The following is a 13077-nucleotide window of genomic DNA, read 5'->3' on the forward strand; positions in this document are numbered from 1 at the left end:
CCTAAATAATATTATTTTATTTGTTGCGAAGACTATTTTAACGGACTTTTACTTATAAAATTTTTGCATATAAGTGGGGGCCATGATAAAGGAGGGGGACTTTCCCAACCAGTCCTTTGCAGGCTTACAACTTGACACGTTTTTTAGATTATGATTAAGTGGTTCTGAGACAAAGATGTCCAGGCTTGTGGTGACTAGTGTCACCAATCAACTAAACATGTTTCAACAATCATTTTCAGTGTGCAATGTACGCTATCATTTTCTCCAGCAAATCTATGACTAACGAAAATTCTCACGAAGCTAGGCACTTACTTTCATGCTTCCTTCCTGTCCTCTAGGATCATGTGCAGCAACTACAACCAAAGTCCTCTTGGTCGCTTCACACTGAAGAGTTTACTTCTCAATGAGTAATAGTAATCTCACTAGCTAGGCTCTCACTTCATGGGTCCTCTCCTCTAGGATCAAGTGCGCAATTGAGAACAAATTTCCAAGTTTTTGCTGAGAAAAAACTGTCTTTCAATCTAATTAAATATTATAAATCTAAATATGTATTTATTAGTGTTATTTAAAATTTTGAATAAGATGACATCCTAAACACTATTAGAACAAAGAAATAAATCTTTAACGTATGCTCTTATTTGAAATAGAGAGGATTGAGAATTTGTAGTGTTCTTGGTCACTTTAGCATTAAGAGTATACTTGATTTGTAAAATGGAATGTTTGTGAAAATAGCATTACTTAGGGAACAGATGGAGCAATTGTGATGGGTTGTAGTGTAGCTCGGGCTCAGCATACAAAAGATCCTTAGTAATTCACAATTCAAGAATGGAATGTGGCCCTATGTACTAATTATTGGCAAACAAATCCTGTTGATAGTTACAAAACAGTGTTAGTGAGCATGGTTTGTACATCCTTTTACAGTTACGGGAACAAAGCTTGTTGCATTCAAGTCCATAAAGGGGTTGGGGTCCTGCTGTTTGAATCCCAGAAAGACAGATAAGTGGTGTCACTTTGGTCCAAAGGTTAGCTTAGAAAGAGGGTTAGTTGGGCTGGTTGGTGGGTGATCTAATAAACTGAACATACTAAATGAATATAGGTAATACCATTATGATTTACAAGTAAAGGTGTTGCATTAAGTCATTAACTTAAAGCTTCATTGCACAGTTTTTTAGCTGTTACAACTAAAGCATTAAGATGCAATTTAAAAGAGTGGTCCTGTACAATCTAGTTATACAAAGCCTAATTTTTATATATAATGGAAGTTATTCATAAAATAGACATCAAGATTGTTCTAGTAAACTTTCTAAATACAAATTCAGGATGTATCTCCCTGTTGACAAAACATCAAGCCTCTTCTCACTTGGTTCATACTTGCCCTTTCGAAGCTGGTATCGATGAGTTACAGCTGAAATAGTATAGGCTTGGCCTTCTATTGTTACACTCTCTCCACATTGCAAGTTCTGCAACAAACAAGGTACAATTGAGATATACAGCTAAACATGGATACCCTGATTGCAACATTTTGTTCAGCTGTTTATTCATTCACAAGCTATGCTGGGCCTACAGATCAACGAATACGTCAATAACAGCAACATTGACAACATGACAGAACGGCAAAAAAAATTTTGGGTGCGCATAAATTTAAGGGGAACGTCTTTTGCCAGTTATCTACACTTCCAATTCACATAGAATGGCACTTGAAATTTACAGTTGATTAAGCAAATTCGATGCCAAATGGGACCATATGTCTTTCCTGTAACATGTTCTGGCATTGAAGCATTAGTGTTGAAAGAAGGAACCAACATATATTAGTAAATGCATTCCTCATATCTTTCAAACTATGACAAAATATGCAGACAATAATGTATGTGCTAGAATTTTCTCTATCCTAATCCAACATGTTATGCTGTCTTTAGTTCTTCCACTATCTCTGTCTCTCTGGGATGACCCCAGTCCCAGCCACGAAGCTCACATGGCACAAAAAGAATATTTGCATGATCTTTCTCCCTCATCTTTCTCTTTGCCTTTGGAGATCTATTATAGAGCAAGCAAGGACAAGGTGTGTTATAGACTAGCATCGTTATCTATAATACAACCTTCAATAGATTTCCTTATCATCCATTAAAAAAAAAAATTTAAGTTATTTAAATAGCTAATCTAGCAGCATCTTTTCTTGGGACCATTTTGCTACGTGGAGTACATCCTTCAAACCACATTAAAAGTAATCTATAGTCTATACTTATTTGGACACCTTTCATTGCCTTTCACTACCAGTGTAAACCTGCAATAATGCAAATTTAAAATCTTTTTTTTAAGCATCAGTCAATCAAAAAAACATGTGGCCAATCTTGACTAGTTTTTTTGCAGATTCATAGGCAACTCCAACATTTTGGGACTAAGTTTTGATTATTGTTCTTCTTGCTATCAGTCAATCAAAAGTGTGTTGCATCAATGGAATTGTGGATGAAAATCAAGTACTCTCTCTGTGCCTCTATTTATTTTGCAAATTTGACCAACAACACAACACTTCTATATACACTTAGCTGCATGCAATAACAATTCTTTAACCAAGTTTCTTGTAATAATTCCAAATCACATTTCTTTGTTTCTGTCATACGTAATTTAATCTGATTCCAATAATGCTAGGCCTATTTTGACATTTGGCATGTGATAGTTGACCAAGTTTCATAATTCATACTGCACATGTGATTATTGATTTTTGTATAACCTAGCTAGTATGCTCCTAAAAAGCCTATTAGAGATGCCCATCTATAGTGTATTTTACAAGGTACTTGCATTTATCTCCTAAATAACACATAAAAAAATTTATTAGAAAAGGGTAATGTCTTGCCTCTAAAGTTAATTGATGTACACATCCTTCTTTTGTGAAAGATCATTAGCACGCAAACTGATGTAGAAAATTAATAAACATTTCAAAGACATCCATTAGGCCTAACTAACACATCATATACATACAGGTACTTATCGACATCCAAGACGCCAACAGCAAACGCAATCCTTTTTCTTTGTGGATAAACTAAAAAGGGATAAAAATCGCGTTGCTCCAATCACAATTGGCCATGTCAGCCGTTGTGAAAAAAATTGGCTCTAGCATTATTCTGTCCAAAATGACGATAGTAAGTTGTAGTTTTAACTTTCAACACTAAAATGTGAACGCTATATATCATTATATGTACTTTACTATTGTAGTTCTTTTATTTTGGATTGTATGTCCCAAATAAAATAATAATAATAAATAAATAAAAATCATTTCCAAGCTGTTAGTCTAAATTAATAGCTAAGAATTATAAAAATGAATGTGACTTTGATTATGGAGATAAAAAAATAATAATTATAAATTTAAAAAAAAAAAAAAAAAAGGAGTAGAATAGATACTAAGAATAGTGGGTAATTACAGAGGGGAAGCAACGAATGCCAAGGTTCTTGGGCGGAGGCGTAATTTCGATGACTTTATAAGGGTGGTTGTTATCTCTGTTTCTCTCTTTCTTTCTGCAAAATACTTGGAGTTGGGGTACCTCTCTCTGCTTTTTAAAAAATATAAAATTAAAAATTAATTATTTAAAAAAGAAGGGAAAATTGAGAAGCGGAATGTAACTATAAAATATTAAGGACAAAAAAAAAAACCTAAGAATTGAGTTGCGGAATGAATCTACGTACCTTTTGAGATGCACCTAGGCCCAAGTTCCATGACACCATCGCCATTCTCTCTCTTTCTCTCTCTGAGCATGAAAGCCAGAAAAAATTGAAGATTTTTCTTTTGTGATTACACGACAATGTTTACTGAGTTGGAGGAAGTTTATTTGGAATTTTTTTTCGTATCAGGTTTGGCCCATGGGCTACTGACTTTGCAGCCCAAGTTCAGTTTGTAAACTAAAATGAATTGCCCTTTCGGGCTTGGTTTGTGGAGGATTATTGTTCTGAAATCAATTCTTTTCCACATTGTATAGTGTGGTATTTAGAATTGTCCAAAATATTAGTTCAAATTGACCCACCCGCCCAATCCAAACCGATCCATCAGGATCTAAGTGGTTTCAATGGCAGGAGGTGGTTGATGGTGACTTAGGGTGTGTTTGGATATCACTTATTTGTTGAAAATTGAAAACTTATTTTTGAAAACACTGTAGTAAAATATTTTTAAATATGTGAATAGTGCTAACTCAAATTTATATTGAAATTTGTGTTTAAATGACTTTTGTGGGTCCATGAATAGTGCCGTGAGACCTACTTTTTTTCAACAAAACGCACAAACACGAAACACTTCCCAAGTGCACACTTAGTGTGGGTTTGGATACACGTCTGGCGTTTTGCGTTTTGAGTCTTGCATTTTCCCTTTCTATTTTTCTTTTTTTTGGCACGCGTTTCAGGAGACAAACGGCTATTGTTCATACACTATTCATGAATAGTAGCCGCACTATTTGACTTTTCAACCCCTTTTTAGCACATCAATGGGTCCCATACACTATTTATAGGACCCACAAATCTCACTTTTCAGCAACTTTTTCATTAAAAATGGGTCTCACGGTATTATTTACACATTTAAAAATTATTTTGCTACAGTGTTTTCAGTTTCATCAAAATAAGTTTATCTAAATAGACCCTTAAAGTCTCCAAAAAATTGATCATTTCAATTTGAGTGTTGATTTTCCCATATTGGAATTTTATACAACAAAAATGATCGAGAAAGATCTAAAAGGGTTTCTAGATCAAATGAAGATCTAGAGATCCTTACCCCATCACCCTTCATTGTCCATGAGAGATCAAATAGTCAAGATTGTGGTTCTTCGCAATTGATGGCGGTTTCTGCTATTAAATTAACCACCAGAAGTGATTCAGTCAAAGTTTTGGCTTGAGCCCTAGACCAACTTGGCTCAGGCCTAATGGAGTATTTGAGGAATTGCTTAAAATAATTTAGTTATATATTGAAGAGAGAGAGAGAGAGAATAAATTAATATGTAAGAAATATTATATAAAACATTTATTAAATTTTCATTACAAATTGATGATAATGATCTTTTGTAGATTGTGAATACGGAATGAATGATATTGAATTGCACATTTCATAATAGGTTTTACAATGAAAAAAACAAACAAACAGGCACATTAGTTGGTAACATAATTGTGGTAAAAATATAGAATTTGCAAATACTCAAACAATATACATTCGCAACAAATAGCAAATATGAGAGCAAAGCTATGGTTTTAACCATCACCTGCCGTCTTTGTTGCCGTAGTTCTCAAGTATCACATCACATCCCTAGCCTTACACTCAACAAGTTGCAAATGCTTTTGGATGTGGAAACAGACACCGTTTCATGTGCAGCTATGACTTATGTCCTTTCAGTTCACCCTTGTATAATATACTACAGTTTTAAACACCCAACCTAGCCGAGTAGCTGAATGTTATTTCTTATACTTTGTTGATAGCATAAATTTATCAAATCAATACAAAGGCTACAATCATGGCATGCCTTTACTAAGAAGTCACAATCTTGCAGGATTAAGATGCATTCACACCCAGATCAGTTCCAAATTCATACCACATCAACTCTCGCCAAGATCCAATTCACCCAGAAGAAAGACTCAGCAGGAACATAGTAAAGGTTAAACTAACAATGGTTGAGATTTGTTCCATTTCCATCATAGGAGCTCATGTAGTCAAGGTTGCAATGTAACAATCATGTCGAAAAGAATGGTTCTAAGTCATAGAAAGCAGCTAACATATCAGAACATTGCATTTTATGAAACAAGGCAGCTATCCATGTAACATATATGTTAAAGAGTTGACATCCGGAGGAATTATGACCATGAACAGCAAGGTCTAGCCACTGGTGTCCATGCAAAACTGAAACAATAAGTCTAAATGCACAACCAATTTCACAACTTTTTTCATCAGTGCTAAGGTGACAAGTTGTGATTGGTATACAACGGAGACAATAATCTGCTACCTCAAATGTTGTGAAAAAAGTTCTGAATTTGTTGTGTCTATGGCATTGCTGGAACTAAAATGATTCGCTAAACATAAGAAATAAATTGAGTGCTTCCTTAACTGACAGGAATGATCTGCTAATGAAAATGAGTAAACACAATGTTAAGAAGATTAATTGCCACTTATGTCTGCAGGTAACCTTTCAAGAACCAGAGATAATACAATCATCTGCACAATTTGCAGCTCATTAATGTCGACCGAATGAAAAGTTAAAATCAGATCTTTTATCTTGCACTACTAGGACAGAAGGGTAAAAACATTCAAAACCACCTCCTCAACAAAATAAAAGAATCCGAAAACATAAGCTAACAAACTTGAAACTCAATGCTACAAACTGAGACAGGTTCGCATTTTTCCGTACGCTTATAAATTATAATCCTAATATTCCTCCTCCAATGACTTCTACCTTGAATAAGGATGGTATCGACTACCACTCCCTGCACCACCACCATACCCCCCTCTACTCCCATAGAAGGAGGCACTACCCCCTCCATAGGCACCACCAAGACTGGCATCATAACTACTCCCATAGCCGCCACCAGCAGCACCACTACCACCACTAGCATATCCCCCATAACTCTCACTAGGTCCACCATAACTGCCTCCTAGATCATAACCTCTGCTAAAGCCTCCTCCTCCATAACGACTCGAGTATCCTAGATAGGGCTCTTCCCTGTAAGTTGCCATACCACCACCAACACCATATCCTCCATAACCACCAAATTCACTTCCACCATAACCACCATAAGCGCTGCTCCTGCCACCACCATAGGGTCCACCTGACCTATATCCACCACCACTGCCACCTCCAAAGCTACTGCCTCCGAATCCACCATAACCACTATCTCTGAACCCACCACTAAATGCGGGCCTAGAATCATTATAACGCCTGGATGGGGCAGGTGGTGGGTTTGGCTTCTTTGGCTCGGCCTTTTTTATTTCCACCTACAAGAAAGAAACATGAACCTAAATTACAATGCTTCATAATTGAAAAAGGGTTCTATTCAGTACGAACAACAGCATATGTGTTAAATAATTCAAGAATCTTCTTATCTTTCGTATGCTTAGAAGACGTAATATTAATTAGTTTAATCAAAGAAGAAAACGATATCCTAATTTCACTTCCCCTGACCCTCACCCCCCTCTTCTTCTTCTTCTTTTTTTCTAAATTCTATATTCCTTTTTTCCTGTCCTTTCATCTTAGAACTAACTTTCTGTATAAAGTCCACATTATGCATCACTTCAACAGTGATAACAACACATCTGGAGTAGTAGAATTTATTAAAATATTTCTAAATCTGAAAGTAGGCGCTAAAGTAAGCCACCAAATAGTGCAAATTTTTTTGGAAATACTTTCATTAACATCATCCATCTACAGAATTTTTTTTTAAGGACTACAAAAACAACAACATTGTTGGCATATAAACTATATAAAAATTTAAAATTATGAACTCTACACCAGGCACCATGCTTGATGGATGCCAAAGAATAGAGGGACAGCTGATATGGATAAAAAAAATTCTAAACAAGATATAGCATAAAGTTAACCAATAATGAATGATTAATACACCAAAGTACTTCCTAAGAAACCCACTCGGTTTGGCACATAACTAATAGTCAAAACATCCCCACTTAGATGTTAGTTTATGGTTTTTTTTTTTTTTTTAAATAACACGGAACCTCACCAAGGGAAGGAGGACACTTTGTGCCAATCCCTGGGGAGTAAACCACGAATACACAACCCCACCCACCAAAAATTTATGTAATCATTCAAGTATAAATAGATGCATTTTTTTCACTTTTTCAAAAAAAAAAATTAGAAGTCCTTTGCAAGCTCTGTATGAGGCCCTTTGGGCAAAAATTTGCATTTGAATAATAATAGTCTTCGTTTTTAATCTAGTAACTGATATGTTTTTTTTTTTTTATATATATATAAATAATCTAGTAACTAATATGTTATGTGTCGCCTAGCTAGTAATTACGTCATACAAAGGCTGGTTATAGAAATAGGGACATTATCTTTAAGAACATACAAAAAGGAAAAATAAATGTTAATTTTAGTTAGCACTCTGCTCACCTGAGCTCCTGCCAGCTCCAGTCTGTTACCCCTGGACAAGAGATCATCAACTGCTTGCTCTGTATCAAAGGAAATAAACCCAAACCCACGAGAACGACTGGTGGAATGGTCCCGCATGATCTGGTGTTCCTTGACCTCTCCAAATTGTGCAAAGAAGTCCCTGAACTCATCTGCTCATTTGAAACAAACAAATAGCTCCCCTTTCAGAATTAATATGCAAACAACCTTTATATTCACAAAAAGACAATTACCACAAAACTATAGAAGAAACAACCTTCATTCACAGTTGCAGGAATTCCACCCACAAAAATCTTCTTAGTCCTGATATCCTTAGACCCAATAGCTCCCTTAGGGATAGTCCGCTTAATTTCCACCTAAATGCCCCCCAAAATCACATCAAAACACCAATAAAATCGAATCAACAACTAAAGCGAAAACAACTAAATTCTAGCTCAATATTGACACGATTAAACAAAAACCCTACTTGTTTCCCATTAATAACATGGGTATCCTCAATGACTTTATCAACCACAGAGGGTTCTGCATAAGTCACAAACCCAAATCCTCGGGGCTGCCCAGTCTTCCGGTCCTTCATTATCACAGAATCAATAATATCACCATATTTACCGAAGTGCTTGACAAATTGTGCTGCATAATACAATTACAATCAAAAGAAGAACCAAACAAAAACTCATAAATGTCCCACTAAAAATCAACAACACTTGCATAAAAAAGAAAAAATAAAAAAGAAAAAAGAAAGACAAACACTATTTACACCTTTTAAGTTTAGGATCGCTTCTAAATCAGTATTACAACAATGTCAGTGTGCCCCTTCCATCAACATCTGCTAAACCTTTTGTTTTGGTAGGTTACACACGCACTCAATGGGTCTTGAACCAACAACCTCACCTTAAATTTATAAGGGGAGGAGGTGCCAGTTGAGCTAGACCTAGTTGCCAACATCCGTTAAAACTTTTCTTTTAATGAACCCAAAAGGGACGGGCATGATTATTGGTGAAAATGTGATGTAACATAAGAAAAGGGACACATCAACATGGCGTAAATTGCGAGTTTTGAAAGCCAAGACGACCTATTTAGACACGAACCCAAACTTAAAAGTGGTGTAAAGTGTAAACTGCATTTGATACATTACAAAAAAGCATCATCAACTATAAAAATAACTAACCATCAGTTGTCTCTCGCGCTAAGCCCCCTATAAAGATTTTTCTGCAACAAATTACAAACAGGAAAAAAATCACAAACAGATCAAAAACATACACACACACACGCAAATTATTATCCACACAAGAAGTTAACGTAAACTCAAATACAGCCTTCTTACTTAAGTTCTTGAAAATTTTTCCTTTTCTTTTACTTTCATCTTAATTATTCATAACAACTACTTGATTAGCAAGAGCATTAAACAAACAATTAAAATCAAACACAAATTTCCTTCAGTTCCGAAATTTTTTCTTTCTTTTTCCTTCCGTTTTTTTCCCCTAAAATTTTTTCCCAATAATCAAGAAAGTATTAGAGAAACAACGAGCAAATGAAACAGTTACTAAGTTTTTTTTTTTTTTTTTTAACAAGATTTGGGTGATTTTATTGCTGTTGATAGATTTTCTTGGGAACCAAACAGAGCTTAAAAATTGAAAGTTTAAGAGAGAGAGAGAGAGAGAAACCCGGCGCTAGCTCCGTCGGAAGAGTGAGAGTGAGACTTGTCGTTGATGATATCGTCGTCTTCTCTGAGGTCAGAAGACTTAACGTCGTTAGGTTCTCCGTCGAGGATGGCTTCGTTGGCTTGAGAGTCCATTTGGAAGCTAGCTAACGATGATTTCACGAATTCGAAGAAGAAGAAGAAGAAGAAAAAGAAAAATTGGATTTAGGATTTGGGATTTGGATTTGGATTTTGGAGTGCCCTAGCTTAATAGCTTTTGGCTTTAGAAGAGTCAAAGAGAGAAAGAGGGAGAGAGAGTACAATGAATAAAAGAAAGCCCTAAAACTAAAACCCTTTTTAAGCTATTCCTGCTCTCTCATTGGCTGGACACAAACGGCTATCGTGTTAAGTGTTCTACTTCTTCCTTCCTTTTAAACCCATCCTATAATTTTTCTTTCTTTTTACCATTTTTTAAAGCTCACTATAATTTATAAGTTATATTTTAGTGATATCTCGGTTTCAAATCTTTTATTCTCAACTATTGAAATATAAAAAAAATTATAGATATATCAAATTAGTTATTTTATAACTTATGTTATAATGAAGCGTTTTGTGGTTTTATTAGATCTTGTCATGTTAGCAATAATTATAATGAGTAATGACAAAATTACAAAATAGCTTACTTGATGCATTTATATTTCCTTTTTAGCACTAAAAATGAATTTTCCAAATTTCAAAGACTAAAATATAACCTTACCCAAAATTTAGGAAACAAACATATATTTTTGGTTTTTTTTTTTTTTTTTAGACAAATTACGTCAATCTTCTTTGTGTAATGAATATATGCAACATCAATCTTTTAAGATTCGTAGAAGTAAAAAATGATAATTATCTTAAACTTTGTGAAAAGCGCAACCGGTATAATGAAACTCTAATGGTTATTTTTGCCTATTAGTCTATTTTTGTGGATTAACATGTTCTTAGTTAAGCATTAACATTTCTAATTTGATGCAAGCTTATAGATGAAATCCCTATTTTGCCTTGAAGTTATCAAATTTATGTGATTTACTAAAAAAAATTATGAATGCTTAATCATATACTTTAAGGACAAAATAGGTATCTCACCCTACTCACCATACCCAACCTAATTCGAGTCTACACGAGCCAGTTCTTTCATTTGTTCAATTATCAATGAGTCTCGATTGAAAAAAAAAAAAAAAAAAAACACAAATGAGTATTCGATAAGATGTTGGGTTTACTAAAATTCACTTGAGTAATCCTGACTTAACCGATTTTAATATATGCATGTCTTAATTTTGTTGGATGTATGTATTCTCACCCCTCACACATGCAAAATTTATTTAGATAAATATAATGTTATCTTATCTCTCTTTTTATTATTATTATTTTTTTTGTGAGGAAAAGAAATCACTACAAAATTCTCTCTCCTTATAAGTTAAATCTCCATCATTTTAGAAAGCATCACGTTGTTAGGAATGACAATTTTAACCCGCCCCTCCCCACTTCGCTCCGCGCGGGTTTTCCCCGCCCCACAAAGGTGGTGGGGCAGGAATGGGGTAGGATTTTAGCCCCGCACCACGGGACGGGGCAGGTATGAGTTTAGACTTTTTAGACCCACCCCGCCCCATTCCTCATTATTAAGGGTTATAATTGTAAATTTTTTATACCCTACAAACATATCAATATTAGCTTATTTTATTTTATCCAATGTGGTTCTTTACCATTATTTTGTTGTGTTACACTATGAGAATTTTTTTTTTTTTTTTTTGGTGATTGTCTTGTTAAACGCTTGGATATATTATTTAATTTTTTTTTTTTTATAGAAATTGAATTTATTTGATGGGATAAATTTAGTTGTAATTTCAAGTATATTAATGAAATAGGTTTCATTAAAAAAATTGTACTAGTTGTAGGGAAAATTAACAAAAAGTAAAGTTTTACGAGGTGGGACGAGGCTTCGCAGGACCCCAAGGGGCGGGGATGGGGTGAGAAAATTTTCCCCATCGGGTGGGGCGGGAATAAGGTAAGACAAAACCAAGCGGGGCGGGGACGAAGACCCTATCCTTCAGCCCCACACTGCCCCATTGCCATCCCTAATTGTTGTCCAATCCTGTGGGAAAACATTGAATCTCACCGCTTCTGCTAGCTTTAGTTTTAATTGATTGAGCCAAAAATTTTAGGATTTCAGTCGCCAGTGATATCCTCATTGACTGTTGCTACGAGCAGAGAGTTGAGGTTTAGGTCCAATTGAGAATTTGTAACTCTCTCTTATGGAAATTTTTTTTTTTTTTTTAATTTTCAGATCTAATGCATAGAAATTTATTGGATTTAAAAAAAAATTCCATATGTGGGTGGATCTGATTTATAGATTTAGTTTGAATTACTTGTTGAATGGATTTAGTTTGAGTTACTTGAATTATCGACATGTTTGGGAGAAAGGGTACAGTTAACTCGATACTCTGGACTAAGATCGACCAGTCACTCAAAATGAGGGTGCGGTTGATTTCGAGTTGACATGTACTCCACAAATGGTTCTTTATTGTGGAGTTCAAAGTTCAAAAAAATGGTGGGGAAAGGGCAACAAGCAAAATCCACTTCATTGAAAAAATTATCACCAACTATTAAGTTTGAAAATTAGATCAGCTTTGCACATGATCGAAGAATCAACGTTTGTTGCTTTTCTTTTTCATACTTAAGTTCCTAACCATTTTTAATAATACAACAAAATTTTGATGGGCACTTTGCCACGTTGTACATGAATTTACATGAGAGAGAGAGAGAGAGAGAGAGAGAGAGACCCTTCTAATCTAGACCCTGACAAACCATACATCTACATTGTATTCTGTAGATTAAACCTCCTCCTTCCCTCTTGCCTGTAGTATGGAGTTTCATCTATTGTTCTTCTTACATAGTCAACAAAAGGCTGAGGTGTTTGAGGAGACTGTTCGTTCAAAACAGCAGGGCTGCCACGAACAGGGGTCATGGGTGCTGGGACAGTGGGAGTAGCAGGAGCAGGAGCAGGAGCAGTGGATGTCTGAGATCTGCCAGGCCTGTCCAAGTAACAGATGAAGATGGCCGCTGTCAATACCAATAGCACAAAGCACCCAACCACACTTGCCCAAAGGGTTTTATTTATGATAGTTCCTGATGCCGCTGCTCTTTCTACAGGTTGGTAGGCAACATCTATTTCCACTCTCTGACCTGTAAAACAGGCAATAAAGATGTCAATTTGGTCCATATTTAAGAAATCCACTGTGTCTCCCTCAGAGACAAACTTTCTTGATCGCTAAAAAAAGCAAAGACGTATCATGATTC

At 35.3% G+C, this 13077-nt stretch overlaps 2 protein-coding genes across 2 annotated transcripts in view; both read right to left on the reverse strand.

Moving 5' to 3' along the window:
* Nucleotides 1-1111: 1111 nt before the first annotated feature.
* LOC115976581 lies at nt 1112-3802 on the reverse strand. Its single transcript, XM_031097934.1, has 3 exons — nt 3679-3802; nt 3417-3542; nt 1112-1460 (listed from the first exon to the last, which is right to left on the reverse strand). Exons 1-3 carry the CDS (start codon nt 3721-3723, stop codon nt 1281-1283), a joined length of 351 nt encoding a protein of 116 aa, XP_030953794.1. The 5' UTR covers nt 3724-3802; the 3' UTR covers nt 1112-1280.
* A 2280-nt stretch (nt 3803-6082) lies between these two features.
* LOC115976582 (nuclear pore complex protein GP210) overlaps nt 6083-13077 on the reverse strand; it is a 33614-nt gene continuing 26619 nt past the window's right edge. Inside the window, exons 36-41 of the mRNA XM_031097935.1 lie at nt 12618-12963; nt 9271-9311; nt 8569-8732; nt 8359-8458; nt 8085-8254; nt 6083-6952 (exon numbers count right to left, since the gene is read on the reverse strand). Of these exons, the coding sequence (XP_030953795.1) occupies nt 6410-6952; nt 8085-8254; nt 8359-8458; nt 8569-8732; nt 9271-9311; nt 12618-12963 (1364 nt within the window). The 3' untranslated portion in view covers nt 6083-6409. The remainder of the gene's footprint in view (nt 6953-8084; nt 8255-8358; nt 8459-8568; nt 8733-9270; nt 9312-12617; nt 12964-13077) is intronic.

This window comes from Quercus lobata, chromosome 2 (assembly GCF_001633185.2).
Source record: "Quercus lobata isolate SW786 chromosome 2, ValleyOak3.0 Primary Assembly, whole genome shotgun sequence".
Classification (NCBI taxonomy): domain Eukaryota; kingdom Viridiplantae; phylum Streptophyta; class Magnoliopsida; order Fagales; family Fagaceae; genus Quercus; species Quercus lobata.

Bases quoted from the DNA above. Each gene is read 5' to 3' on its own strand.
- LOC115976581 (XM_031097934.1), bottom strand. From the start codon at position 3,723: ATGGCGATGGTGTCATGGAACTTGGGCCTAGGTGCATCTCAAAAG. The intron at 3,543-3,678 runs GTACGTAGATTC...TTTAAAAAGCAG, and splicing joins GCCTAGGTGCATCTCAAAAG to AGAGAGGTACCCCAACTCCA. The intron at 1,461-3,416 runs GTAATTACCCAC...TGTTTGTTGCAG, and splicing joins GCATTCGTTGCTTCCCCTCT to AACTTGCAATGTGGAGAGAG.